This window comes from Natrix helvetica (assembly GCF_964273705.1).
Source record: "Natrix helvetica genome assembly, chromosome: 3".
Lineage (NCBI taxonomy): Eukaryota > Metazoa > Chordata > Lepidosauria > Squamata > Natricidae > Natrix > Natrix helvetica.
Window position 1 is genome coordinate 173,225,847 of NC_138549.1, and position 26,832 is coordinate 173,252,678.

The following is a 26,832-nucleotide window of genomic DNA, read 5'->3' on the forward strand; positions in this document are numbered from 1 at the left end:
CTTGAGGTTTATTCCCCCGAACACGGCACCTCGGGCCGAGGGTAGCGGACTAGCGCGTGTGAACCTTCCCTGTCCGCGGAGACCGGTTCCCTCCTGCCGCTTCGCCCTCCTTCGAGGGCAGGAAAGGCCCTGACCGTTGCCAGGACAACGGAAACCCCCGCTTGCCCTTGGCAACAATCTTGTCAGGGCTGCGCTCGCGCTCTCAGTATCCCGTCATGCTCAGCGCCCCCCCCCCCCCCCACGGGTCCGGCCGCTTGACAGTTGCGCTGCTCCCAACCTCTCTCTCTCTCTCTCTCTCGGGGAGAAACACAAGCGCGAGGCTCCATCGGGGCGTGGCTTAAAGAGACAGGGGTCCCCTCTCTACCCAATCAGGGACGAGATCGCCTGCTTTCTTTCTTCTTCTTCTTTTTTAAAGCGCCGGCGGGCCCCGCCTCCTCCTTCGCCTTGCCTTTGCCCGGCTCTACCGGGCTCGGGAATGGCCCCTCCCCCCACCCTCTCCGGCCAAATTGGGTGAGGAGGCAGGAGCGCGCGCGCGCGCCCCTCCCCCTGTCCTGGGGGGATGGGAGGGGGGAAGAGGAGGAGGAGGCGGGAACGCGCTCCGGCGGTTCGCCCCCCCTCCTCCGCGCGGCTCCCCTTCCCCCCCACCCCCAGCCCCATGAGGGGAGCGCGGCGAGAGCGAGTGACCGCTGCCCCCTCAGGTAAGCTTGGGCCGAAAGGCGCTTGCAACTTGACAACTTCCCTCGCGGAAGGGGGGGGGAGGGAAGGAGGGAGGGGGGTGTTGTCCCCTCAGTGCCCGGGAGGGTCGGAGGAGCCCCTTCCTCTCTTCTCTCACGGCGGGGTTCAAGGTGAATCCCCCTCTCTTGCCCCCCGCTTTGAGGCTTAAGTGAAATTGGGTGGGAGAAAAAGCCACCTTGCGGGTTGAAAGAAGGGGGGGGAGAGGAGAGAGAGAGAGGAGATGCCTCCCCTCAAGCGCTTCCTGAAGCTGGGGGGGGGGGGAGAGAGAGACTACCTTGAGGGCTACTCTGAGGAGAAATGGGGGTGGGTGGGTGAAAGAGAGAGAAGACGCCCCCCAATAGCCCTTTGAGGCGGGGGGGGGTTGAGAAGGCCACTTTGAGGGCTGTTCTTAGGGGATATTGGGGGGGGGAGACAGAAGAGACGCCCCCCCCAAGCGCTCCCTGAAGCTGAGGGGGAAGAGAGAGAGAGAGAGAGAGACCACTTTGAGGGCTATTCTGAGGGGAAAAGGTGGGGGTGAAAGAGAGAGGAGACACCTCCAATAGCCTCTTAAGGAGGGGTAGGGGTGAATAGACCACCTTAAGGGCTGTTCTGAGGGGATATGGGAGGTGAGAGACACAAGAGAACCCCCCCCAAGCGCTCCCTGAGGCTGAGGGAGGGGGAAGAGAGAGAGAAGAGAGAGCCCACCTTGAGGGCTACTCTGAGGGGTGAAAGAGAGAAGAGACACCCCCAATAGCCCATTGAGGAGGGGTGGGGTGAAGAGGCCACCTGGGGGCTGTTCTGAGGGGATATGGGGGGGTGGGAGACAGAGGAGACACCCCCCAAGCGCTCCTTGAGGCTGAGGGGGGGAGAGAGAAAGACCACCTTGAGAGCTATTCTGAGAGGAGTGGGGGGTGGTGAAAGAGAGACGAGATGTGCCCCCTGAAGTGGGAGAGGGGGGGGGGCTTAAAGAGGCCAACTTGAGGGCTATTCTGAAAGGAGTTTGGGGGTGAAAGAGGAGCCCCCCTCCAAACCCCGTGGGAGGGGGGAAAGGCCACCTTTCGGGCTGTTCTGAAGGAAGATGGGGTGTGTGTGAGAGAGAGAGCAGATTCCCCCTCCCCAATTCGTCCCCTGAGGTTGATGGGGTGGGGGTGGGGAGAAGCCACCTTGAGGACTGTTCTTGGAATATCCTGAAGGTTAGTGGTGAGGGGGGAGATGAGAGAGAGGAGATGACCCCCCCCTTGCAAATGGGGCAGGGGGCGCCTCTGCTCTCCTTTCGACCCTGGACGCGCTGCCTTATTTGGGGCTGGGGTGCCGAAGGGGTGGGAGGGCTGAGGGCCGGCAGAGGCTGACTGGCAGGGGGTTAACCCCCTCCTGCTGCTCCCCTCCCCCTCCCTCCCCACCTCCAAAAGGGGAATTTTCCAGCTGGTAATTTCTGCTGCGTCAACACCCAGCTGGAGGGAGCGGAGAGGAGGGAGACAAGGGGGCATTTTCATAGCAGCGCCACTTCGCCAAAGAGGACCAACCACCCCGGCTGGGCTGGACTGATAAAAAGAGATATTTAATTTAAAAAAAAACTTTTTAAAAACTAAGCATTTGTGCAAGTTGGACCAAGAGTTACTCAAGAGAGAGAAGGGGAGAGGATAGAGCGACACCAAACTGCTTGAGAGAAAAGAAAAGAAAAAGGGAATGAGGTAATAATGTTGATGAAACATGTATATTTTCTCACTTTCTGCTTTCTCTTTCTGCCTCTTTAAAAGCCATGCCGGTTCTGTTTGGGATTATTGTCTTTTTCCCTAAAACCTGGACCAGATCGCCTGGTCTTTGCTTCCATTTTAATTGCAGATGGTAAACATTGAAAGTCACCCCCATACCTTGAAACTCAGCCTCAGAATTTAGTTACCTTTTAAGTTCTGGAAGTTGTTCAAAGTACTTGCAAAAACTTAAAGAGACCGGTTTGAAAATATAGGCAGGTAAGGACGTTTTAATGGAAGGGCTGTCCTCAGAGAACGATTAGTAGAGGAAAGAAGAAGTTATAGGCTGCTTTTTAAAAAAGAATAGAAAAAGATAGTAAAGGTGTGGAAGAGTTTTCAAAGTTAGCATTTTCTTTTTGTATGTGTAAATAGCTAGGTTTGTTCCATAGATGTAAGTAGCCTTTTATAGGGAAATCCCTGATGACAAATAAAGCACAATGAAGTGTTCTTGTGGTGGATTAACTGGAGTAAATTGAGAAACTGAGTACTTAACCTAAGTTATATACTGTATATATTTAATTTAGGACAAGAAATGTGTACGCAAGAACGGTTTCATTCTTAATTGAGTTTTCTCCTTATCTTCAGTTTCTTGAATTTGTTTGACATAGAGTACTGAGAGGATTATCAGCTTTATTTCATGATATTATAAAAAGGATATTATAGCAAGTTGTGCTGTTGAAAGTACCTATACTGAGCTGAACTGGTTGTATATATCATAAAGCAGTACTTACTACCTACCTACCTACTTACCTATGCATCTGTTGTATATATGTGTGGGGTATTGCTTTTATTATAAAAGGCTTTTTCCAAAGAGCAAAACGTTTGATTTAAAAAACGAGACACAAATCTTCAATTCTCAGAAGAGTCTTTTTTCCATGTGTATTAAAAACTCTGGCTGTTTTGGGTTACTTTTAATAATTATAGTATATTTCACAAATAAAAGTGCATAGTATTGGACAGCTGATTCTGTTTTATTGACTGGCTGATTTGGAATGATTTTATAGCGGTTGAATAAGCTGCTACTAGTCAAATTCATTCTTGAAATTTTGTGATACAGTATATATGTACGTGTCTGGATTTTATAGTTTCAATAGAAGAAAATGTATGTAGCTCAGGGTTGAACAGTGGAGCATCAAGGACTCCTCATTTACAGTTTTAATTTATTTAATGAACAATTATCACGTAATTATATCACATGACAGATTGCGTTCTGTAAAATACTTATGTCTTGATTTAGAACTTGTGCTGCATTTACAGTATCAGCCTCAGCACTAATTGTGGCTGTCATTTACTCTGATGAAATACTAATTTTGCTGTTGGTAAATTAGATCACTGATTGAAATTTTGTTCTAATAGAAAGGGTTTAGTTCAGGTTGTGATATCATATGTGCAACTCTTCTAAAAACTGATCCAAATTATTTGGTCTTTTCAAAAGTGTAATGTTTAGTAATTAAACAAACATTTTAATAACTGATGTGGAATATACAGGTCAGATCTTAAAATATAAGGGAAAAAAGGAAATGGGGCATATTGTCCCCATGGCTTGTAATTTTAGGGTAGTTTTATGGTAGTAATTAAGTTATCTAAAAGATATGCTTTATAATACAATCTTGGCACACTTTTTGTGGGGAAACTAGGATAGTACCTTACTAAAAAGAAGCTAGCATTGATAGGAGAGAGCTATACTCCATGAGGAAATTTCATACTTTATGTGAACCTGTTCAATAATACCTCACTTTCTTGTATGTTCTTATTAATAAAAGATTGCACACATTTACATATAATTTATCTCATTCTAGCTTATTATGTAAAAGTAATTTTAGCTATTATTTTGGCTATATTTTTAATGTTAATAAAAAGATGAAAACAGTTAAAACCTTTGAAAGCTTTTCTTTACCTATCCCTTTATCTCCTGTTAGCTATCTTTTATATTCATAATTCCCAGAATTACTAATTATTTCTATATAGAAGGCCATAACAGGTTTAGTAGACTATTTGATGTATTCTCAAATTTCTGTTGGCTAAAGTAGTTATTCTCACAAAATCTGTTAGTTAAACTGTTTTAAGTTTTTCCCCCCAAATAGTAATAGTGCAAATTAAACATTTAAAGCTAAACTTTCAATGTTACAGTAGTACTAAAAACTAACATTCTCAAGAATATATATCCTGCCAGATTAATTATTCCACATTTGTTTTATAAACAGAATGTTAGTTCATTGTTTTGTAAGTATTCTATATAGAAAATAGTATATCTTGGAAAATGGTACTGTATTCAGAGATCTAGTCCCCGTAATCGGTTTCATGTGAATTTAGTCTTTGTATCTGCTAACCATATTCCATGTCTTATATTGTAGAAAACAGGACAATGGGGGCATATAATATATAGTTAAGCCATAGACTGCATAAAAATATATGGACTATAATAAAACCAGGACAGTGCATGAATCCAACCAGCAAATGTTTATAGAAGTGTGATGCTTGGTTCAGAGCTGTATGGTTTTTATTACATTTGTTAGTGATAGTTGATCAAATGAATTGTATTCAATTTTGCAGACGGCAAAGCCAGAATGGACAAGTATTATCTTAGTTAAAGAAAATAAAATGTAAATAATTTTGTTAGAATGAAAACTGTGAACACAAAATAACATAAAACATGACATAAAATAAATTAGAAATAATGAAGAAATTTAGCATTACAATAGTTAAAAAGGGATATGGGACATAGATATGTCTCTTGAAAGCCATTTACTTTAAAAATGAGATTGTTGTTTATCACAAATGAAAACTAAACATGAATAGACAATATGCCACCACAAAAAAGAAAAACCCTGGTGCGATATAAGTTACAATAAAGCAACCACAGTACAATGAATTGGAAGCAATCATTCTATTTTATTCTGGCTTATCTGAAATACTAGATCAAGATCTGGGGTATTGCATTTTAACAAGAGGATAGAAAATGAATTTAGAGGAAGGTAGTCAAAATAGTCAGAAGTATACAAAGGAAGATATATAGGTAGTCCTAGATTTACAACAGTTTATTTAATTTATTTATTTATTTATTTAATTTAATTTATTTATTTATTTATTTATTTATTTATTTAGATTTCTAGACCGCCCCCTCTCCCCGGAGGGACTCGGGCCAGAGGGACTCGGGGCGGTGGCTGCTTTGTAACTTTTGTAACTTTGAAGTTACAACAGCACTGAAAAAAGTAACTTATGACCATTTTTCACACAACTATTGCAGCATCCCCATGGTCATGTGATCAATATTCAAACTCTTGGCAACTGACTCATAGTTATGATGGTTGCAGTATCCCAGGGTAATGTAATCTTCTGACAAGCAATGCTTCTAGGAAAGCCAGATTCACTTAACAACCATGTTACTAACTTTATCAACTGCAATGATTCACTTAACAACTTGTGGCAAGAAAGATCGTAAAATGGGGCAAAATTTACTTAACTAATGTCTTACTTAACAACATAACCTTCCATAATGTTATGGAAGGTTAAGAACTGGGTATTTTTATGCCTCCTTAACATGGCCATCCTCCAGATGTGTGAATTTCCATTTCCAGAATTCTCCAGCCAGCATGAACTTCTAGGAGGTGCCCACATATAGAATCCCAAGATTTTAAGGCCTATCAAGCCCTTATTCAAATGAATTTGAATAAATTGAAATAGGATTTTAACCTAGGAAGCCACGGATAGATGGAAGAATCTTGGAAGAATCTTACGTATTCTATGCTGCAGCATTGGTAAAAGTCATACATTATACTAACCAGTGGTGGGTTCCGGATCCCGTCACAACCGGTATGCTGCGACGGGGCCGGGCGTCCACTGTGTGTGCTGTGCACTCATGCACACCACTGCCCTGCGATGCTCCAGCTACTCAAATGGCCCAGTTGGGTCAAATACAGGTAAGGAACGCGGGCCAGTGGGTGGGCCCTCTGAAGTACTGTACTGGAACGGTACCTGGTGCTCCCAGCAGGCACCCGTATGCTCATACCGGGGTGTATCCGTCGTAACCCACCACTGATACTAACACTGAGAAGTGTTAATTCCAGCCATTAGTTCAGATTCCACTTAAATAATATACTTGAACTTAAGAGGTTACAGTTGTTTTCTTTGCTATTGTTCGTTTTCTCCCCCCCCCCTCCATATGCTTACTAGAAAAATAAGATTTTTCCAACATAAATGGGATTTTTTGCTTTCTTCTATCTTTCTTGCATCTTTGGTAGGAAAATAAAGGGCTCATTCAGATGTTTTGCATGTTTTAAGAAAAATAGGTATTGTAGCTTAGTATAATTATAATCATCCCATCAAGACTGTGCATGCCTAATAAATTCTGGTATAATTCTCATGAATAGAGTAAGAGGTCTTGAGAAGAATCTCACATCTTTTAAAATAATGTTTAACTTGTGAGAAAGAATTTTAAGAAGTAATATACTGAAATGTAGTCGTATTTAACATTTTAACTAAGATGCACTACAATCCTGTATAATATATTGAACCTAGGAATATTTTCATTGGATTTTGAGAGGAACTGCTTTCATTAATGTAATTGTTCCTATGTTCTTTGGGCTAAGATTCTAATTTCAGTAGCAAGCGTAGCATTCATACCAGAGTATTAGACCAGCCTTGATTCACAGCTGTGCTCACTTCCATATATACAAAGAACCTTTTAGCTGATATATTACATCAAAAGCATGATAGCATTTCCTTGCAGCCACAGATTAATATTGCTGTAGTCATTATGGTACCTGCTCATCAGTAAAATTGTGTTTACATTGACTTAAAACTGGTGGAGGCTTGAGGTCATTTTTATTGTACTTCACATAGCTGATCTCCCAATCAAAAGACATCAAATGATGTTTTGATTTTCAGTGGCAACATGTCAGCCCTGACTGTTAATAGCATGTTTTTGAAGAGTAATATATTTGGGCTGCCTTAGAGGATGAGTATTGGGTGATCTTTCTATAACACACTTAATTCAGTCTACTACTAATCTTGTCAAATCTTCTTACTGGTAGTTTTGGTAATACACAATCATACTATATGAGCTTGAACATATTTGGAGCTGATGTATGCATCTCCTCTCTTCCTTTCAGTTCCCCTGGCTGCTGTTTAAAGAGGATATGTCTTTTCCTGGCATAGGATACCCATGCCAGAACCAAAGCATATCTCTGTTTGGATCGGAATACTGTACTGCATATTCTGCTCCCATTAAGTTTTCATTAACTCACTGATAGTGAAATTTTCATTTACTAGAGTTACTGAGTCTGTCATCTGCACGTCCATAACTGTCTGGTTTGGCTCATCAACCAAATAAGACAGACACAGATTTCAAGGGATAATTAGAACTGCAGAAAAAACAATTGCTACGAACCTGCCTTCCATTGAGGACCTGTACACTGCACGAGTCAAAAAGAGGGCTGTGAAAATATCTACAGACCCCTCACATCTTGGACATAAATTGTTTCAACTTCTACCTTCAAACGACACTATAGAGCAGTGATGGCTAATCTTTTTCTAAAGGTGTGCCAAAACTGTGTGTGTGCACGCGCTATTGCGTGTGTGGTGTGCCCATATACCTGTGCATGCGCAAGAGCAATCCCCTACCGCCCATGTGCAAGCGAGCCCCGGGGGAATTTTCGCCCTCCCCAGGCTCTGGAGGCTTTCCTGAGGGCCTCTGGCTTCAGGAAAGCCTCCGGAGCATGGAGGGCGAAAAACAGGCCCAATAGGCCAACCGGAAGTTCGCTGCTGAACTTTTGGTTGGTTCTCTACTCTATTCTATTAAAACTTGCCTTTTCTCCAGGCCAGTCTATGAAGTGATTATATAGATGTAGTGGAAACAAGAATAATTTACACATATAAAAAGGTATGGAGAGGAATTGGGTAAGATAACAATATAAATGTACCCCCTTAGTTATATTTTATTATCACATGCCTTTAATTTCTTTGGCATATAATAATAATAATAATAATAATAATAATAATAATAATAATAATAATAATAATAATAATAATAATACATTTAAATTTATTAGCCGCTCCCTCTCCAGACAGGACTCGGGGCGGCGTACAATAAAACATATAAAACATAAAACGTGCAAACACATAGACATCCAAATACACACATATACTAAGACATACATGCACGGACATACATGCACGGACATACATGCACGGAGGAGGTAACAGATTACATCACATTTAGACAATTAAAAGTCACCATTAAAATACCCCATTAGAAATACCACAATTTAAAATTTAAAAGGACTGTCAGGAGGAATAAGAAAAAATTTACGGTTGAGCCAGGCCAGATAATTGAAAGTGGTGGGTCTTCAGCTGTACACGGAAGGAGCGGAGATCGGAAGTAATCCTGATGTCATGGGGGAGGTCATTCCACAGGGCTGGGCCCATCACAGAGAAGGCTCTGCTCCTGGGTGTCGCCCCCTGACACTGTTTAGCGGACGGCACCCGAAGAAGTCCCTCTCTGTGTGAGCGGATTGGTCGTAGGGATGTATGGGGCAGGATGCGATCCTGCATGTAACTAGGATATTTCTTACTACTAGTCTCTGCTTTGTATAATTTTTCTCTATTCCAAATGGAAATAGCTGACAGATTTATATGTATATATGTTTATGAATCAACTGTCTAAATTCTGACCCAGATGAAGAAAACTTGACAGATACTTTCAGACAAGACTAATATATTAAATGCAAGAAAGACAGGCTTGGACCAAAACACTTTACCATCAGATAGTAAATCTTGAAGTAAAAACTTAAAGTCATGTGGAAAAAAATGAATGATAGAAGATTCAAGATAGACAAAAGAATATCCTTTGCACAGCATATATTCTGCATATGGAATTACTTTCCCTGAGATGTAGCAATGGCTACCAAGCTGGACAACTTTAAAAAGGGATTAAACAAATTAATGGAGGATAATACAATTAATGATGCTTGTATGCTTCTTTCAGGTCTGAGGTAGCATGCCTCTGACTGCCAGTCATTGGGGAACAATAGCAGAGAAAGACTGTTGCTTTCATGGCCTGTTTACAGTACGTATTCCCACAGGAACTATAGGCACAGGATGCTACAGTAGGCAGCTTTTTAGCCTGATCCAGCAGAGTTGCCTTTAATACTACATTAACAAAATAATGTTCATCTAAATTGAGCCATGTGTTTACAAGGAAGCTATCACAAAATTAAGAGTAACAAAGGTACTCTATTATGGTTATTGGATTAATGTTGTTTGGGGGAGAAGAAGCATTCATTGTTCTCTTTGTACGAACATGTACAAAATATTTAAGAAAAGGCAAGTCATATCAACCAGAATCTCTCTAGTTTTACTTATTATGCCTTCATGAGACACATACTGTATGTTGTCAAAGCAATCTCTGAACATATGTTGTCAAAGCAATCTCTGAATCTAAATGCTAATCAGACCTGCATTTCATGGAATTCCAAAAAGCAGGAACTTTTAAGCCTGAGTTTGCGTCTTCTTTTAGCTCTCACATAAAAGTCCAAAGTCATATAATCTTAGATTTAAAAAAAGCTGTCCCAAAGCATTTCCAACGTAGGTAAAAGGACTAGATTATCGTGGTAGTCATAAGGGATGAATTCAAAGTATAAAATACTCTAAATCAGTCTGTTACAGATATTGTTTCAACACTTGAAAATTCTTAGGCTGAGGTTTCCAGCCAGTCCCAGTGGCACTGGTCAAGGCTGATTGCAGATTCAATCTGATGGTCTATTCCCAAGGTGTTGCTCAAAGTAGCATGTCACTTTTCCCCTTCTGTTTGACTGTCACTGTTGACTTGAAGACCATATTGCTATGTCAAGAATGAATATCTAGATTTACAAGTCAGAATGGAAAAAGCCAGTTCAGTTGAGCCTCAGAGCTTGAAGAGATTAGGTTTTAGTTAGCTAAACACTTTATTGTGTTTAGCATGGAAACTAGCCTGGTTATACTTATATATTTGACCTAAATTTGAATGAGTAATAATACTATGTGTGTTTCTGTCCAGGATTCCTGCATAGCTACCTTTCTCTACTCCAAGATATTTGGATTATTGTACACTGCTGTACATGAGGCTGCCTTTTAAAAGACCATTCAGAAACTGCAGGTAGTTTCCCAACTTGCAACCACAATTGAGCCCAAAATTTCTTTTGCTAAGTCAAACATTTGTTAAGTGAGTTTTGCCCCATTTTACGACCTTTCTTGCCACAGTTGTTAAGTGAATCTGGCTTCCCTGTTGACTTTTCTTGTCAAAAGGTCACAAAAGGCGATCACATGACCCAGGACACTGCAACCATCAGACATATGAGTCAGTTGCCAAGCATCTGACTTTCGATCACATGACTACAGGGATGCTGCAGTGGTCATAAGTGTGAAAAACGGTCATAAATCACTATTTTTAATGCTGTTGCAACTTTGAACAGTCTCTTAATGTACTGTTGTAAGTCATGGAGTACCTTTACAGCTGATTCAGCGTGGGGCAGCCTAGTTAGTTATGGACACACTAAGGTTATTTAATACCTTTTCTGGAGGACCTGCCTTGATTGTTGGTTAACTTTCACATGCAATTGAAGGTGTTGGCTGTGGCCTTAAAGCCATATATGGCTTAGAGGCTTGGTATCTTTCAGACAGCCTGTTGTGAGTGGAATCTGTCTACAACATTTGGTAAGACCTGGGAAGGAAAGAATGTTAAGAGTCCCTTTGCTGAGATTAAGCCCACTTCAAGGGCCTGGACTTAGACTTTCTTATTACTTTGGAAAACTTTCTTATCCATTAGAACTAGAGATTTTCCCTCCCCTTGAAGATTTGGCTTTTCTGGTGATCATTTGGCATATAATTCTTTATTGGCCAAATGTGATTGGACACACAAGGAATTTGTCTTTGGTGCAGATGCTCTAAGTGTACATAAAAAACAAGATACATTCATCAAGAATCATAAGGTACACTTAATGATAGTCATAGGGTACATTGCAAATGGAGAAGTCAGATTCCCTTAACAACCGTGTTACTAACTTAACTGTGGCAAGAAAGATCATAGAACAGGGCAAAACTCACTTTAAAAATGTCTCAGAAATTTTGGGCACAACTGTGTTGTATTTCGAGGACTACCTGTATATGTATTGTTTTAATATATAATGTAAGACTCCTGACTGGAGACTTTTCTCTCATGGTTTTGTATTTCTATCTAAGATTTTCCCTCCTCTTTATATTTTTGTGCATGATACACTGTATGTTTGAGTAGTATAAGCAATGGCAACATGCTCCTTGCTTGAGTGTCACAAACAGAGGGACATTTTTATTTCCCATATTCTCATATTCCAAGTCATCTAAACGTTATGTAAGTTTATATAATCAATATTGCACAAATACCATTGTATTGAGGTAATAAATGTATTAAGATTTATAACAATAAAAGGGAAAAAGACATAGCTTACGTTATGCTGGTTACCATAAGGATTGTTCACCTGAAGATGTAAATAAACTGAGGTTGAAGTGAATTAATGTATAGCTCTCTCAGTACATAGTTTGCTGACAATTGCTTTCTCGACGGCTACTGCTATATCTCTGGAAAAACAGAATCTGTATTTGTAGACAATTTCAGCAATAGCCTGTAATAATTTTTTTTATTGTTTTTGTCTTTTTATCACATATTACAATCTTTATATCAACAGTTTGTACAATGTTACATCGTCGTATCTGTGTATGTTTTCCTCTCTTTACCATATATTACAATCCTTATGTCATCTTATCTATACATTTTTATGATATTTAACATATTTACCTATTTTTATATACAATTCTATGTTTATTTATGTATATTGTTTTCGGCTTAATTGTTTTTCTTATTATCCAACCATTCATACCACTTATTCCAAATTTTGTAGTATTCCGATTCTTCTTTGTCCTTTAATTTTTGAGTTAGTTTGTCCATCTCTGCGCACTCCAAGGTTTTTTTTATCACTAATTTGTCTGGCGGTGTATTATTTTGCTTCCAGCATTGGGCAAAGGCAATTCTAGCTATAGTTAATATATGTTAACTATTTAATTTTTTTTGTATAGTTCCCTTTAATTATTCCTAGTAGAAAGGTTTCAGGTTTATACTTTATTTGTTCCCCCGTAATTTCTTGTGCCCACTTCCAGATTCTTTTCCAGTATTTTTGCGATTGCGGGCAGGTCCACCACATGTGGTAGTATGTCCCTTGTTCATTTTTGCATTTCCAACATATTGGTTTCAGTGTTGGGTACATTTTTGCTAATCTTGTTGGTGGTAGGTGCCAACGATAAAACATTTTATATATATTTTCTTTCAGTGTTGCTGATCTCGTTAATTTATAATTTATATTCCAATTTTTTTCCCCAATCCGCTAGATCTATATTATAACCAAAATTTTTGGCCCATGCTATCATACATCCTTTAACTATTTCTTCTTCTAAGTTTATTTGTAATAAATATTTATACATTTTCGTTATAAATTTGTTTTCTGGGGCAATAGCCTGATATAATCTTTGCACACTATAAATTCTTCTTAGAATTTAAAACTGCTCATTCTTTTCTTAATTATATTTGAAAGATAGTACAAAATGCTAAGGTAATTATTTCAATACCCTATAACTCAGCTTTTAAACAACAATAATAGTTGATGAAATCATCTGTCAGAGCTGAATCAAACCCATTGTAAATACGCCTTTGAAATGGTTTTACTAATGTAGAATGCTGATCATTATAGGAATTTTAGCAGATATACTGGTTTTTAGCCTTTCCCTCCCACTAATGACCCCCATGATGTTTGGCATTGATGTTTCTGTCTGCATTGAGAGAAAAATGTCCATTGGTGCCAACGGTGTTAACCTCTCTCTTTCTTCCTCACAGAGTGTGCAGACGTGGGAGTGCAAATACTTCTAAATGAATCATCAGAAGGAAGACATGGAGATTGCCTCCCATTATCATCATCTGCTTCAGGAACTCAACGAACAAAGGCAGCATGGTATCCTCTGCGATGTTTGTATTATAGTGGAAGGAAAGATGTTCAAGGCTCATAAAAATATTTTACTTGGGAGTAGTCGTTACTTCAAGACATTGTATTGCCAGGTGCAGAAGACCTCTGACCAAGCCACAGTCACTCATTTGGATATTGTAACGGCACAGGGCTTTAAAGCAATCATTGACTTCATGTACTCGGCACACCTTGCATTGACCAGCAGGAATGTTATTGAGGTGATGTCAGCTGCCAGCTATCTTCAAATGACTGAGATTGTGCAAGCTTGCCACAATTTCATAAAGGCTGCTCTTGACATAAGCATAAAGTCTGATGCATCGGATGACCTTATTGATTATGAATTTGGGGCTTCCTCTAGCAACAGTACGGATGCTCTGATTTCTGCTGTTGTAGCTGGTAGGAGCATCTCTCCCTGGCTGGCTCGAAGGACAAGTCCGGCAAACTCTTCTGGAGATTCAGCTATTGCTAGCTGTCACGAAGGAGGAAGCACCTGTGGAAAAGAGGATCAGGAGCCAAAATCAGATAGTCACGAGGACATTTCATCCCAGTCTCTTTGGTCTACGGATTTGGCCTATGGGACTTTGCGTGTCAAAGAAGAACAGATCTCTCCCGCTCATTATGAAGTGAATGAATTACAGTCTGCCAAAGACAGTGCAATGCAAAATGCTTTCTCAGAACAAGGAGCTACAGATGGGTGGCAGCCTACAAGGCGTAGAAAGAATAGAAAAAATAAGGACACTGTGCGGCATATCACACAACAACTTGGAGAGGACAGCAGGACAATTTCACCAGTGCCACCCTTTCTGACTGCCCCTGGATGGCCATACAGTAATCAAGAAGCAAGTAAGAACATTTAATTCAATCTCTATGCTAGAAATTGATTTCTATGCTAGAAATCATGAGCATTCTATAATGCTCATGAATAACTGTTTAGAATACATTAATTTTTATAAAAAAAACAGAAATTTTTAAATACTGTAGTTTTTATTAAAAGATTTTACATCTTTAACAAGTCCATTCAAAGAAAAAGATAAACATGAAAGAGAAAGAGATAGATAAAAGAAAACAAAAGAACAGAAAACATGAAAAAGAAATATAAAGAAGTGACTTATGATCTTCCTCTCACAGTTATACATATTCTAATCAAACCACACTCTTTAAGATATTATTATTCCTCTTTTTTCTATGATTTTTCTAATGTCATAAAATCATTTTTTACACACAAAAAATCCAAAAGGGGTCTCTAGATGAATATCGATAATGATCTTTCTCCAGTCAGATTTTGTCAATTTTGTCATCAGGTTCCCTCAGTTTCACCAACCCATTTTCTCCATGTTGGGTAGTTCTGGATCTTTCCATCTTTATGCATAAAATAATCTCACCACAGTAATCCTATATTGCCATACTCTTCCATGATTTTTTAAAAAACTGTATATCCATCAGTCCTGAAAGGAAATGTTCTGACTTCATTTGAATGTTTATATTTATTCCATATTCTCAATATGGCATATCTAATAAAGTGATTTTTAAAATCCACTTTTTATTGTACCATAAACATCCATGCCATCCAAAATTCAGTTCATAATCTAACTCTAAAAATCTTTCGTTTCTCAGCAACACTCATTCCTTCTTGCAAACCAAACAACAAAGGCAATATAAAATTTCAAATTCGGTAGACCAGTTCTCCTCTTTCTTTTATTTTACTTATTTATCTGTGTCCCAGTTTTATTATTTTTACAAATAAGTCAAGGTGGTAAACATACCCAACACACTTTCCAACTACTACTTTCCTTTTGGGTTGGGCAGAGAGTAATTGGCCCAAAGTCACACAGTTGGCTCTCATGGCTAAGGTGGGGACTTACACTTGCAGTCCTGCTTTCTCATGCTTTCTACCCTGGTGTCGTAACCACTAGGCCAAATTGGCTCTTAGAATATTTTATATTTAACTCATTTTTCCCTTGTCATACACATTTAGAGATATCTTTTTTCCATTACTTGAAAATACATCAATCGTCAAAACACACCATCTGAAACAAAATCATTGTTCTAGGTAAAACATTCATTTTTAATTACAGAAATTCTCAACAGTGTCAATTTTAATTTCTACCATCTTAACATGTCCTTCTTCATTTCATTTCATGTATTAACACAATTATGCCATTGCTTTCTTTACTGTTGCCCCTGCTTTTTGGAACATTCTCTTCCAAGAAGTGAGATGGGCCCCCTAGCTTGGCGCTCACAGGGGCCATGGGACTGGTTAGTACCCTGAAAGCCCACCCACCTTTTCATTAAATTTTAATGTTGATTTTTTTTGCTTCTGTTTTAATATTTTACTTGTATGTCACTGTTCTGACCCAGCCTTAGCAGAAGCAAGAAACAGACTCCTTGTCACGAAAAACCCCTCATTATTTACCTCTTGTGAATTAATTGCATTCACCCACCCAAAGGTCCAGGCAATAAGTCCTTCAAGGAGTTAACTACAGTAACAGACCTTATCCGTTCAAATTAAGTTCTGGCAGGCAGTCTCTGTGGCATGACACACAATGAGCAAAATCTTCAGAAATACGAACTGTTGTCTCCTACGACAACTACTCCCCCTTCCTTCTATTTCCTCCATTGCTCACCTCTTCTAACTGCTCTGCGCATATGTACATCTGGAACAGGCCCCAGCTGTTCTTCCTCCTTACTCATATCAACCTCCAAAGGCAGCTGCCTCTCCGGGGCTGGGAAATGTTGGATGACCCTGGCTCTATCTCTGTGTCTGACTCAGAGCATCCATTAGAGCCTTGCCCAGACTCCAGAACTGGCCCAATTTCCTCCCCAACCTCCTCATCGTCCGACTCTGCCACCAACTCCACTGGCAGCTGGTGGGCCACAATAACCGCCCAGAAACATTCTGTAAGGGTGGCGGGCTGTTTCTAAATTTAATAAATATCATACAATTCATATTTATTATATTTATCTATTAGTAAAATTACTATCACTACTAATGTATCTCATTAATCTTAAAATCTGCTAGCATACCAAAATTCTTTAATTTTCCATTGATATTTTTACTCCTTCTTAACAGAAGACAAGCTCAGGACCCAAAAAGATCTTGAGAGACTTAACAATGGGCCCTATCCAACAACATGAAATTTAATGTGGAGAAAAGGAAAGTTTTACACCTGGGCAGGAAAGTACAGATTAGGCGAAACCTGGCTCAAAAACAGTATGTGAGAGGGACCTTGGAGTCCTAGTGGATGATCTCTTAAACATGAGCCAGCCGTGTGCGGCAGCAGTCAAAAAGGTGAATACAATTCTTGTAAACAGAGGCAAAGAATCAAAATCAGGTGAAGTATTAGTACCACTTTATAAAGCCTTAGTAAGGCCACACCTGGAATAGTGCATCCAATTTTGGTCACACTTGTTCTTGTCACTTCCATTTGCATTTTGGAGGAACTTTTAGAATCGAAACAAACTCACAAAGGAACATAATTTCAATTTTGCATTTTTCTATCACTCACCATCAAATTGTACATTGTCTGCCATGGAACCCTTGCATGCCTTGTAGGCCTGGGGCAACTTCCAAGCCATGGAAGATTATAGGTACAAAAGCAAGGATTTCTTCCAGCCAATGAAAATACAGTAATTTACTTAAGGAACTTTTATATACGTATATTATCATGCTTCAGGCAAGACACTGATGATTGCAAAATGCAAGTATGTAAGAGTCTATGGCTGGATAAGATGTTCTAGTTCGTGTACATATATTCTTCTGATTTGTATGTTATTTATCCCTGAAATCCATATTGATGTGACTGACTGCAATTATTAAGAAAAATAGAGCTCAAATTGAGAAATTCTTGAAAACAGCACAATTCACTTCTGAAATATGAGGGAGACTCTTTCCCAATCAATTACTTATTTTATTTATGTGTGCAATGTATATATGCCTGAGTTCCCAAGGCAGTTTACAGACATTACGGATATTTGGAAGTGACCCCATTTCTTTCTCATCATAAGGCAGGCGGAAGGGGTGTGACTTGGATTCAGTCTTAACATGTTAAATGGGAAATCCTCTGTTTTATATTCAAACTCCCAGCCAAGGTTTTTCAATTCATACTCTAAAACAACAGTAATATTAAGATACTTTGAACATAGGAAATCACATAGTATATATACTGAGGAGCATCTTTGAAAATATTGTATTGTTTCTTGAAAACGACTTTTTCACATTTTTAATATACATTACTCATATCAGTTTCTACAACTTTGATGTATTTGAGAAATGTGTAGGTTAAATTTTATATTCATATAACATCAAGAATAGGTTTGAAATGCATATGTTACCAATATCGGGATTATTTTTGGCATTTCAGACCACTTACTGTAAGTCATTCTTCCAATTTGAAGTCCGAACAGATGAAGGCAGTCTTTTTGGTAGCCGTCCAAAGGTGCATGCTGGCAGTAATGAACAACTTGGGTTTTAAATGATGAATGAGCCAGCACTTCTGACATAATGAAAACAATATCCTGGGCACTCACCATCTTGTAGGAAAGCTTTAAGTATATGATTTCATTTTAATAGCCCCATTTGTTCCACATTTATTATCTAATTATGATGGAAATGTCAGTCTTTCATTACAAACCATTTCCTAGTGGAGGCTCCTTCAGATTGTTTTGGATAGGGTCTGTGCATACTATCAGGGGAGAAGTTCCAGATTTATAGCTGGCGAAGGGTTAATTTTTTCCTGCCATCATAATAAAGAGAAATTGTATGTCTGTCTCTTTCTACACAACTTCACTTTTCATTAAAAAGAGGATTTAAAAAAATCTGATTATTTGAAGACTCAAATACAATAGTGTTTTAATGTTGCTTCATTTAGCCTAAGATGTGGGCAAAGGTAATGCAAGGAATGCTTTTTATCATATCAAATGCTGCCCTAAGAAAAAAAAAGAAGAAGAAAAAGGCAGATCTGCAACAGTCTGGTTTTATTGGTATCCAAGTTAGATTAGTGCACTATGTGTGGCCAATGTTAAAAAAAGTATTTGGAAATGTAATTAATACTGCCCTGGAATATTATCCAGACTACATACCCATGGATCATATAATTCAGTTTTTATGTTATCTTTACAGCTCCCTGTAGAGTTTATGGTGCTCTCTGAGCTTAGCTGTTTGCTTGGTTTCTTTACCCAAATCGGAAACATTATTAGTGCTGATCACTGATGGCAGAAGCACTTGTTGGGGGTGCTCCTAGATGATTACTACTTTGTACTATCAATGAAAACTTTTTGCATATTTATTTTATTTTTTTCTCTTTAATACATTTAATATATTTTCTGTGAGTAGGAAAAAAATTGAGAGGTACTGGGAAGCAGCAGTATGACCAATCAAAGACAATTTGATTCCTTCCTCCCCTGCTCTTTTGGCAGGTTCTATGAATAAGGCAGAACAGAACTATTGCAGAATAAAATCTGATCTAGTCCCAAATGTTGTTTGGATTTTACAGTCCTGTTTAGTTGAAATCAAGGTATTGTAAGGATCATCTTTGGAGGCCCTTCTTTAGTCCCAAGTTGTATGTAGTGGAAAGCAATTCTCAAGCAGGATCTTGATGAGGAAACTTCTGTCTGAGAATGTCATTTTTGATTTCCATCTCCTGTGAATAAAATGTAGAGAGTAAGAAATCTGTGCTACATTAGAGGGCATTTGGGACAAAAAAGCTGATTCTTTCTGGCCAAATTTCATTTCTATTTTATTATTGCTAGTGTAATTGTATTTTATTAAATCACACTATGTATCTTCTGTGAATAGGAAGCAGTAATAAGATATTTGTAACATTTTCTTTCCTGATGGTTTTTTTTTTGGGGGGGGGGGTTATATAGCACAGTGACAGTTCTTCATCAGTTTCTGGAGTATATTATTGTGAAATTTTGTGCATACACTTTTTCTGTACTGCATATACTGTTATAGTTATGCATGCTGTTGTATTAGGTTTAAGAACAAAGTGTTCAGTAGGTTCTGTATAATAAAAGCAATGGTCATCATATTACAGGAAGATGAACTTTCTTGAATTAAATACTGTATGTCAGGTTACAACAGTAAAAATAATTCACATTAGACTAAAATATTCTAACTAGAAGAATTATCAACTATCTTTTCAATAATCTTGGAATGGTAACTACTGTAAATTCAAATTCTGATTCTCAATTAACTTCTTTCATTGCTGTCCAGTGATGAATAACAGCAGTGTGTCTTAAGGACATGTAAACAACAGAGAGTTAGCTTTTAGCATGCTATGCTGTCACAGGTTTAAGTCAGTTCTTTATCATGAACAAAAATACATAAACATAAAATGACCAAATAAGCCAAAATGTCAAACATTTCATGTAATTTTGAGCTGTTTAGGTTTTTGTCATAAATATAGATACATTCAAAAGCCAGGTTGTTATATTTTGGGGAGCAATCAGTTGTTCACAGAATGGTGAATACATTTTCAGATACCTCAGAGAAATACATGAAGGAAAACAAAACAAAATAAGAAAGGGAGAGAAAACTGAACCTGACGGAGTACAGGAAGTATGCATTACATCTAACAACTGAACAGTCTTGTACAGAAACCTGCTGCAGTCATTTCCTCAGTGCCTCCTAACATTCTGATTAACCAACTGACCCAGAATAGGAGAAAAGAGAAAGCAGTTCTCAGTGAATGCTTGTCTGTTTCTTTTTCCTTTGTGGTTAGGATTCAGTTACAAATGTTCTTTAAAAGTGTGTCTTGATTTCTAATTGGACATTAATACCAAGGTGTCTATAGATTTTAAGGTGATGAATTACTTCAAATGTATTTAAAACCATTTTAAACTAACCAGTACATCAACAAAAAAGGGAATGTGATCAGTAGAAAAAGAAATCAAGGAATCAAAACCCTGGGGAACATTATTTTACTTTATTTATTAAAATTGTACACTATCCTTTCACTAGGTGATCTATATCTAAAAATATGAAGAAATAAAACTTCTATTCCTTAAAAATCAGTGTCTTTCCAAAAAGCAATGTGTATCTCCACCATAAAAATATTAGAACATAACCAGAAAGGGCCAGGCAAGTCACCCTTGTACTTAAGTGGAAATGTCTGTTTAAGAAGAAGTTTCTTCATACCAAGAACAAAGGGAAGAAACACATATTGTATAAGATCATGGCAACCACAGAGAAAACCAGTCTTTTGCCTCACATCCTTCTCACCATTCGATGGGGTAGGATCTTGAACATGTCCTCTCTAAATGTTCTCACGGGAAGGGCAGAAACATTTTGAATAAAGTAGTGCATAATAGTGGCAGCATAGCTGAACCTTTAATGTAAAAGATAGGAATGCTGACATCTTCTCACCCAGAAACCCTGGAATCTTCCTACCTTGGACCTGCCTTTCTGCTTTTGAGGATAATGCCTTGGCTATTCCTGCTACAACCACTTGACTTCTTTGATCTGAGAAAGAAAGGGGAGGATTTTTAAATGTGGCAGATGAGGAAACATTTCATATTTATCTTATAAGCAAGGATCCCATATCCGTTAGGGATTCTGTGACAATGCACTTGAAGCAACTCGCAGAGGTCCTGATTTAATATAATCACAAATCAGGGTATGGAGTATGTCTAGATTGCACAAACTTGTAGCTCAGCCCCTTTTTCGAAATTGGCATTGAACCTGATTAATGAGACCATGCATAATTCTTGCCTGTTAATTGTGTGCTTCTATCAGGTGCTTTGCTATAAGAATAATTAAGACAGTGATTTTAAAAAAATTGGGGATAACTATCCCCAAGGAGTAATTTGGATTTATCTTTGGAGTATAGAACCATTTGTAATTGCTTGTTTGTCAGTCAGGGGTTCAACTTAGCCCTATTGTTGCCGAGATACTTGTTAAAACAACAGATTCTGGGGGTTTTTGGGGTGGGGGTAATGACTGTATGAAACAGATGATTGGGTTAAACTGTCATGTCAGATCATTACAAACAGTTTAAAAAGCACTGCCTTATGAGATTGGCTAATCCTACCAGGGATAAACAAAATTAAATTTTATTTAAAGGTAAAAATATGAAGTTTCTTTTTAATTGTAGATTTTAAAATGGGAACATATTCTGTTGAAGAGAGAAATAAAGGGTTGCTTCCAAACAAATTCAAAAGAAAAAATACAAGATGCAGTGCTTAGTCAAAAAAAAATTGCTTCTGATCACCTACAGAATCATCAGAAACAAACTGGAGGATGAGGAAAGACAAAAAGAACTAAAGGAAAATACGTCTCATGCAGTCCTTGAAAAAGGACAGAAGCTTTTAGAGATCAGTACAACACATTCTGTTAGCTAGTCCTCTCTGAAATGTATAATGAAAGTTATTTAACATTGCATCCGTATCCGGAAAGAAGGGTAAGGCTGTGAGAAAGGTTGTATATTTTACCTTCTCAAATGTATACTGTTGGGAAACATGGCCACAGCTATTTGTTAATTTAGAAAATATGCTTAGCGTTCAAGAGGTCCTAGATTCCTTTTTTTTGGCATGTCACGTTAGATCTGGGAAAAATCTTCTGAAACCTTATAGATAGCTTCTGATTGTTTACACAGGTAGTTGAAGTAGATATATCAACAGTCTGACAACTTTGTATGAAGCTTTATTTAACCTGGAACTGGAACAGAATCTATATTTGTTTGAAATCTAGGAAATCTTAAATAGACCCAAATCTCTCTGAATTAAATATTTAGCATTCCAGTTTGCAAACTGTCAATTACTACATTCAAGTCTATTCCTTAGCACTGGAAATAAATCTTAATAATAATAATACCATACATTTATTGCTCATTAATAGTGTTTCTCACTTGGCAGTCCTTAGAACACCATGCAGTAGCTGATTTTAAGCAATATTTTCCCTGTTTACCATTATTACATTGGAGACTGGGAACTGAAAAATTAGTACCACTCCAGTGGCTGTTTAATGAATTTAGGTGAGCCAAGATCAGAATCACCAATCTTTAAGCTGATTCTAATAAATGTGAAGCTATCTTTGAGTGAAACTCAATTCCTGGTGATTTACATAGACGGATTAATGAAATGAAAGCACTTTGGGCATGACTTTCTTCCAGGGTATCGTTTGGGTTTTCAGTCTAGCCCTAGATTTCCCATCTAAAAACTGACAAGGGGGAAACTGCTTAGCTTTCTAGATAATATGGGATTGGCTAGATGCTGCCATCTGCAGCATCTTCCTTATTTGTATATTGTGCCGATTGGTAATCAATTTCTCTAGGAATTAAGACTAAATAGTACTGGAACTGTAATTTAATGATTTGCAAATCAGTTTGTCAAATACAAACTAATGTCCCAGATCTTTTAGCACTTTCTCGCTTTATCAGGATCTTCTTCCTGACTATTATTTTTGTATTATACAAAAATCACTCCCCATTTTTATGTTCTGTTCATGTGTACCTGCAAGAGTCTTATGATTTCTATAGTATAAAACCCAACTGAATTAGTACACTCTTTTCGTGTGTGTGTGTGTATATATATACTCCAGTGATGGGATACAACCGGTACGCCCCGGTACGGGCGTACCGGTGCCTGCTGGGAGCACCAGGTACCTTTACGGTACAATGCTCTGGAGAGCCCACCCGCCCATGCTCCTTACCTGTATTTGAGCTGTTTGGGGCTTCTGCGCACGGAGCGTATGGCGCCTGCACGATGCTCTGCCAAGCAGCTGGAGCATGGCGGAGGTGTCGCGGAGCATCACAGGCGGTAAGTACGCATGCGCTCTCCGTGCGCATGTGCTGCATGCGTTCATGTGGTGGACACCCAGCCCCGTTGCACCATACCGGTTGCAACGGGATCCAGAACCCACCACTATAGTATACCCACTGAAATGTTCCTTGAATTAATAAAATAGCTTGACCGAGTGATTTTCAAAAATATATTCTATTTTTATGACTTTCGGTAGTGAATAAAAAAGGAAGAGTAAAAAGAGAAAAAAGATTAACAAAATAATAAAATATTTTCATTTCTAAGAAAAATAGGTTTATTGTGAATAAACTATTCCATTGTTCAGCAGTGAGAAGGAGAGAGACTAGGTTTAAGAGGAAGGAAAAGATTAGTTTCTACCTGATCTAGGTGACGATGGGATTTGAAAGGGACTGGGGCAGTGGGTTGGGTAAGGCACGCCGACCTTCCACCGAGAGCAGGGTTGGAGAGGACATGTGAATTGTATGACGGATAATTTGATGGAGGTTGTGGAATTGTGTTACCAGGTGCAGCTGGAGGGGATTAGAAGAGGAAAAGCTGAAGATAAAGCAGTGTGTAGAAAAAATGTTGCACAGAACAGTCACTAACTTCAGCAAAATGAATAGCGGAAGCCCTGAGTAATTGTACAGCAATAATTGGTAGACTATAATATTCGGGTTTCATGGAACAATTACAGGATAAGTAAAGCAATGAGGCTGTGGGAATAACTCTATTTTAAGGCTCCTTTATGAAAGGGTTAGGTCAAGTTATTTTTAAAAAGAAGCTAAGAGAGATTGCTTGAAACTCGGACTTTTGTTTGACTACACCCTAGTTTTAAATGGGCTCCACCCCAACCCCATTTTTATCTGTGTCTATTTCCCTTCCCCACCCTGTATTCCATTTTCCTCAAACTCAAAATCATCTATTGCATCTACTCCCCATAAGAACTGCCTTTCCTGCAATAATGCATTTAACTCTCTATATTGGAGTTTGCTTCCTTTCTATTTTTGAATGCTGTTCTTGTTTGCTTTAATGATTGGCTTAATTAGAGACTACACTATTCACTAATCTACTTATGCTGCCCTTTAAAATAAATTGCTACTATCCTTTCTAATTGTTGCAACCCAGCTTCTTTTAACTATAGCTTGTCCTTATTATTGACTTTTATGTCAAAATTTTGACATTTCAGGTTCTTCTCTGTTCTGTTAGGTTTTTTCAGACCCACAGTGGCATATTGATCTCAAATTACCTAGTGACTGCACCCGTATTAAATAGTTCTGGGGACAAAATAGTATTTTATTTGTCTCCACAGTGCTCTTATAGAAAGATGAAGCAATCAGCCTTGAAGCCATATTGTAGTCCTCTTTCTTTTCCAAGAGATACTGAAATTATGCCATCACTGGTGTCTTATGCAGAAGGGGATTCTACCAAGGGTTTCTGGCAACATTTTTCAAGAACTCCAAGGTTTTTTTTTCCAGGAACGGCTCCACATTTGCATATGATGCATTCTCCATTCTTTGAGCCCATTTGGCCAATGCCTGTGGCTATTTTTAATAAGCTATGATGTCAATAGTCAAGAGGTTCTAAGATGGGCTGCATTTCTGCAAGAGTTTCTGAGGTTGATTCCCTTAATCTCTGTGGCAGAACACTAATGCTAAAATCAAACTAACAGCAAATGTTCTTATATAATCATGTGATTTCAACACCTCCTGTCATCAATACAATAATACAATAGTAGAGTTGGAAGGGACCTTGGAGGTCTTCTAGTCCAACCCCCTGCCTAGGCAGGAAAACCTATACCGTTTCAGACAAATAGCTATCCAACATCTTCTTAAAGACATCCAGTGTTGGGGCATTCACAACTTCTGGAGGCAACTTCTGTTCCACTGATTAATTGTTCTAAATGTCAGGAAATTTCTCCTCAGTTCTAAGTTGCTTCTCTCCTTGATTAGTTTCCACCCATTGCTTCTTGTCCTGCCTTCAGGTGCCTTGGAGAATAGTTTGACTCTCTCTTCTTTGTGGCAACCCCTGAGATATTGGAACACTGCTGTCATGTCTCCCCTAGTCCTTCTTTCTCTTAAGCTAGACATACCCAGTTCCTGCAACCGTTCTTCATATGTTTTAGTCTCCAGTCCCCTAATCATCTTTGTTGCTCTTCTCTGCCCTCTTTCTAGAGTCTCCACATCTTTTTTTACATCATGGCGACGATCAAATCACCCATCTCACACAATGGGGTGAATTCCAGATCAAGAGTGTTTGAGATGGAATCAAGAGATTTGCCTGTCCTGTGTTTGTGACTCCCAGTGCACCAAAAGGCCTGGTGGTTGCCATGGAGCCCATAAAATCCCCAAATGGATTATCCAAGACAGCATGAGTGTCCCCTTAGAAAATTACCCTGAGGCATACGACTTCATTCTCAAAATGACTTCAGCCACTTCATGCAGAAAGCCCATTGGGTAACACAGTGGAAGGCAGGCCAATTGCAATTCCCATCTGTCTCTCTGATCTCATTGCATGGTCAAGACGTCACCTGCTTAGCAAAATGGACGCTCTATGGGTCACAGTACCCCAATGCCCAAGCCTAGGATGATCATGAACCATGAACTTTTACGTGCAAAATCAGTTTAAAATAATCCCACACAGTTTAGCCCCCCTCCCATCTTATTAATATATTGAATTTCCTCATCAAGGATTAATTTGGCTTTATGAATTGAATTAGTACTGAAGAATAATGCCAGAGGGAAATAGGGAACAGCAGTAGAACAATCAGTTAAGTGGGAAATGGAAGAGGAATTGGTTGTAAATAAGCATGTCTCATCAGCATACCCTTGGTTACTATAGCAGTAGTATTTAGACTTATATACAGCTTCATGGTGCTTTAGAGTACTCTCTGAGCAGTTAACAAATGTCAGCATATTACTCCCAACAATCTGGTTCCTCATTTTACCGACCTTGGAAGGTGTATAAATCCAGTCCCTGTGAACTAACTAGAACTGATTTCAATATTGTAAATGTGTGGTAAAATAAATACCATTATGGGACAAGGCATATAGTTGTTTATGACAATGGTTAAATAATATTTTTAAATTAATGATTTTCATTGGAAAAGAAGAGACAATGGCATTGAAAATTAGCTATAATTTAAAATTATTTTGACTCTCTCCACTTACGGGAATGTGACTTTAGCAAAATTTAGAAGACTGAATATGACCAAAACAGTTGGGTCTACTTCTCTTTTAAGGGGTTTATTAATCCTATAAATTGAGTTCTCTATCATATATCAAGACCAACGTTTTGAATGTCTTCACAACTTTTTTCTCTACATATATCAGAAATCTAGTTCTATCACTTTATTCAGTTTGTTTTTCAGGTTGATAATGGTAAGCAGAAGTCAGATTTTTTAAAAAAAAATAAATGACCCATAATAAAATGGAAGCTTTATTTATTTTTTTAAAATTTGAGTTTCTAGTTATTAACTGCTCCGACTCCTTTCTGTAACAGATGGAGGAGGTTTTTCAATGTGTATTCCTGCAATGCCTGATACAGCTCCCACAATTTAATTAAGTTTTTCATTTATCTGTGTCAACTTCTATCACCATTGTATCATA

The 26,832-nt window shown here is 38.6% G+C and overlaps 1 protein-coding gene across 5 annotated transcripts in view; it reads left to right on the forward strand.

The window, feature by feature from the left end:
- Positions 1–505: 505 nt before the first annotated feature.
- The window catches only part of ZBTB46 (zinc finger and BTB domain containing 46), a 67,820-nt gene continuing 41,493 nt past the window's right edge, over positions 506–26,832 (forward strand). For 3 of the 5 annotated variants that reach the window (XR_014175122.1, XM_081949707.1, XM_081949710.1), the window contains exons 1-2: positions 1,589–2,405; positions 13,363–14,332. Coding sequence is in view for 4 of the 5 variants with exons in the window: in XM_081949707.1 (XP_081805833.1) it covers positions 13,396–14,332 (937 nt within the window). In the remaining variant the exon portion in view is untranslated. Of the gene's footprint in view, positions 699–1,588; positions 2,406–13,362; positions 14,333–26,832 lie in introns of those variants that run through there. The other 2 variants (XM_081949708.1, XM_081949709.1) reach the window with 2 other exon arrangements.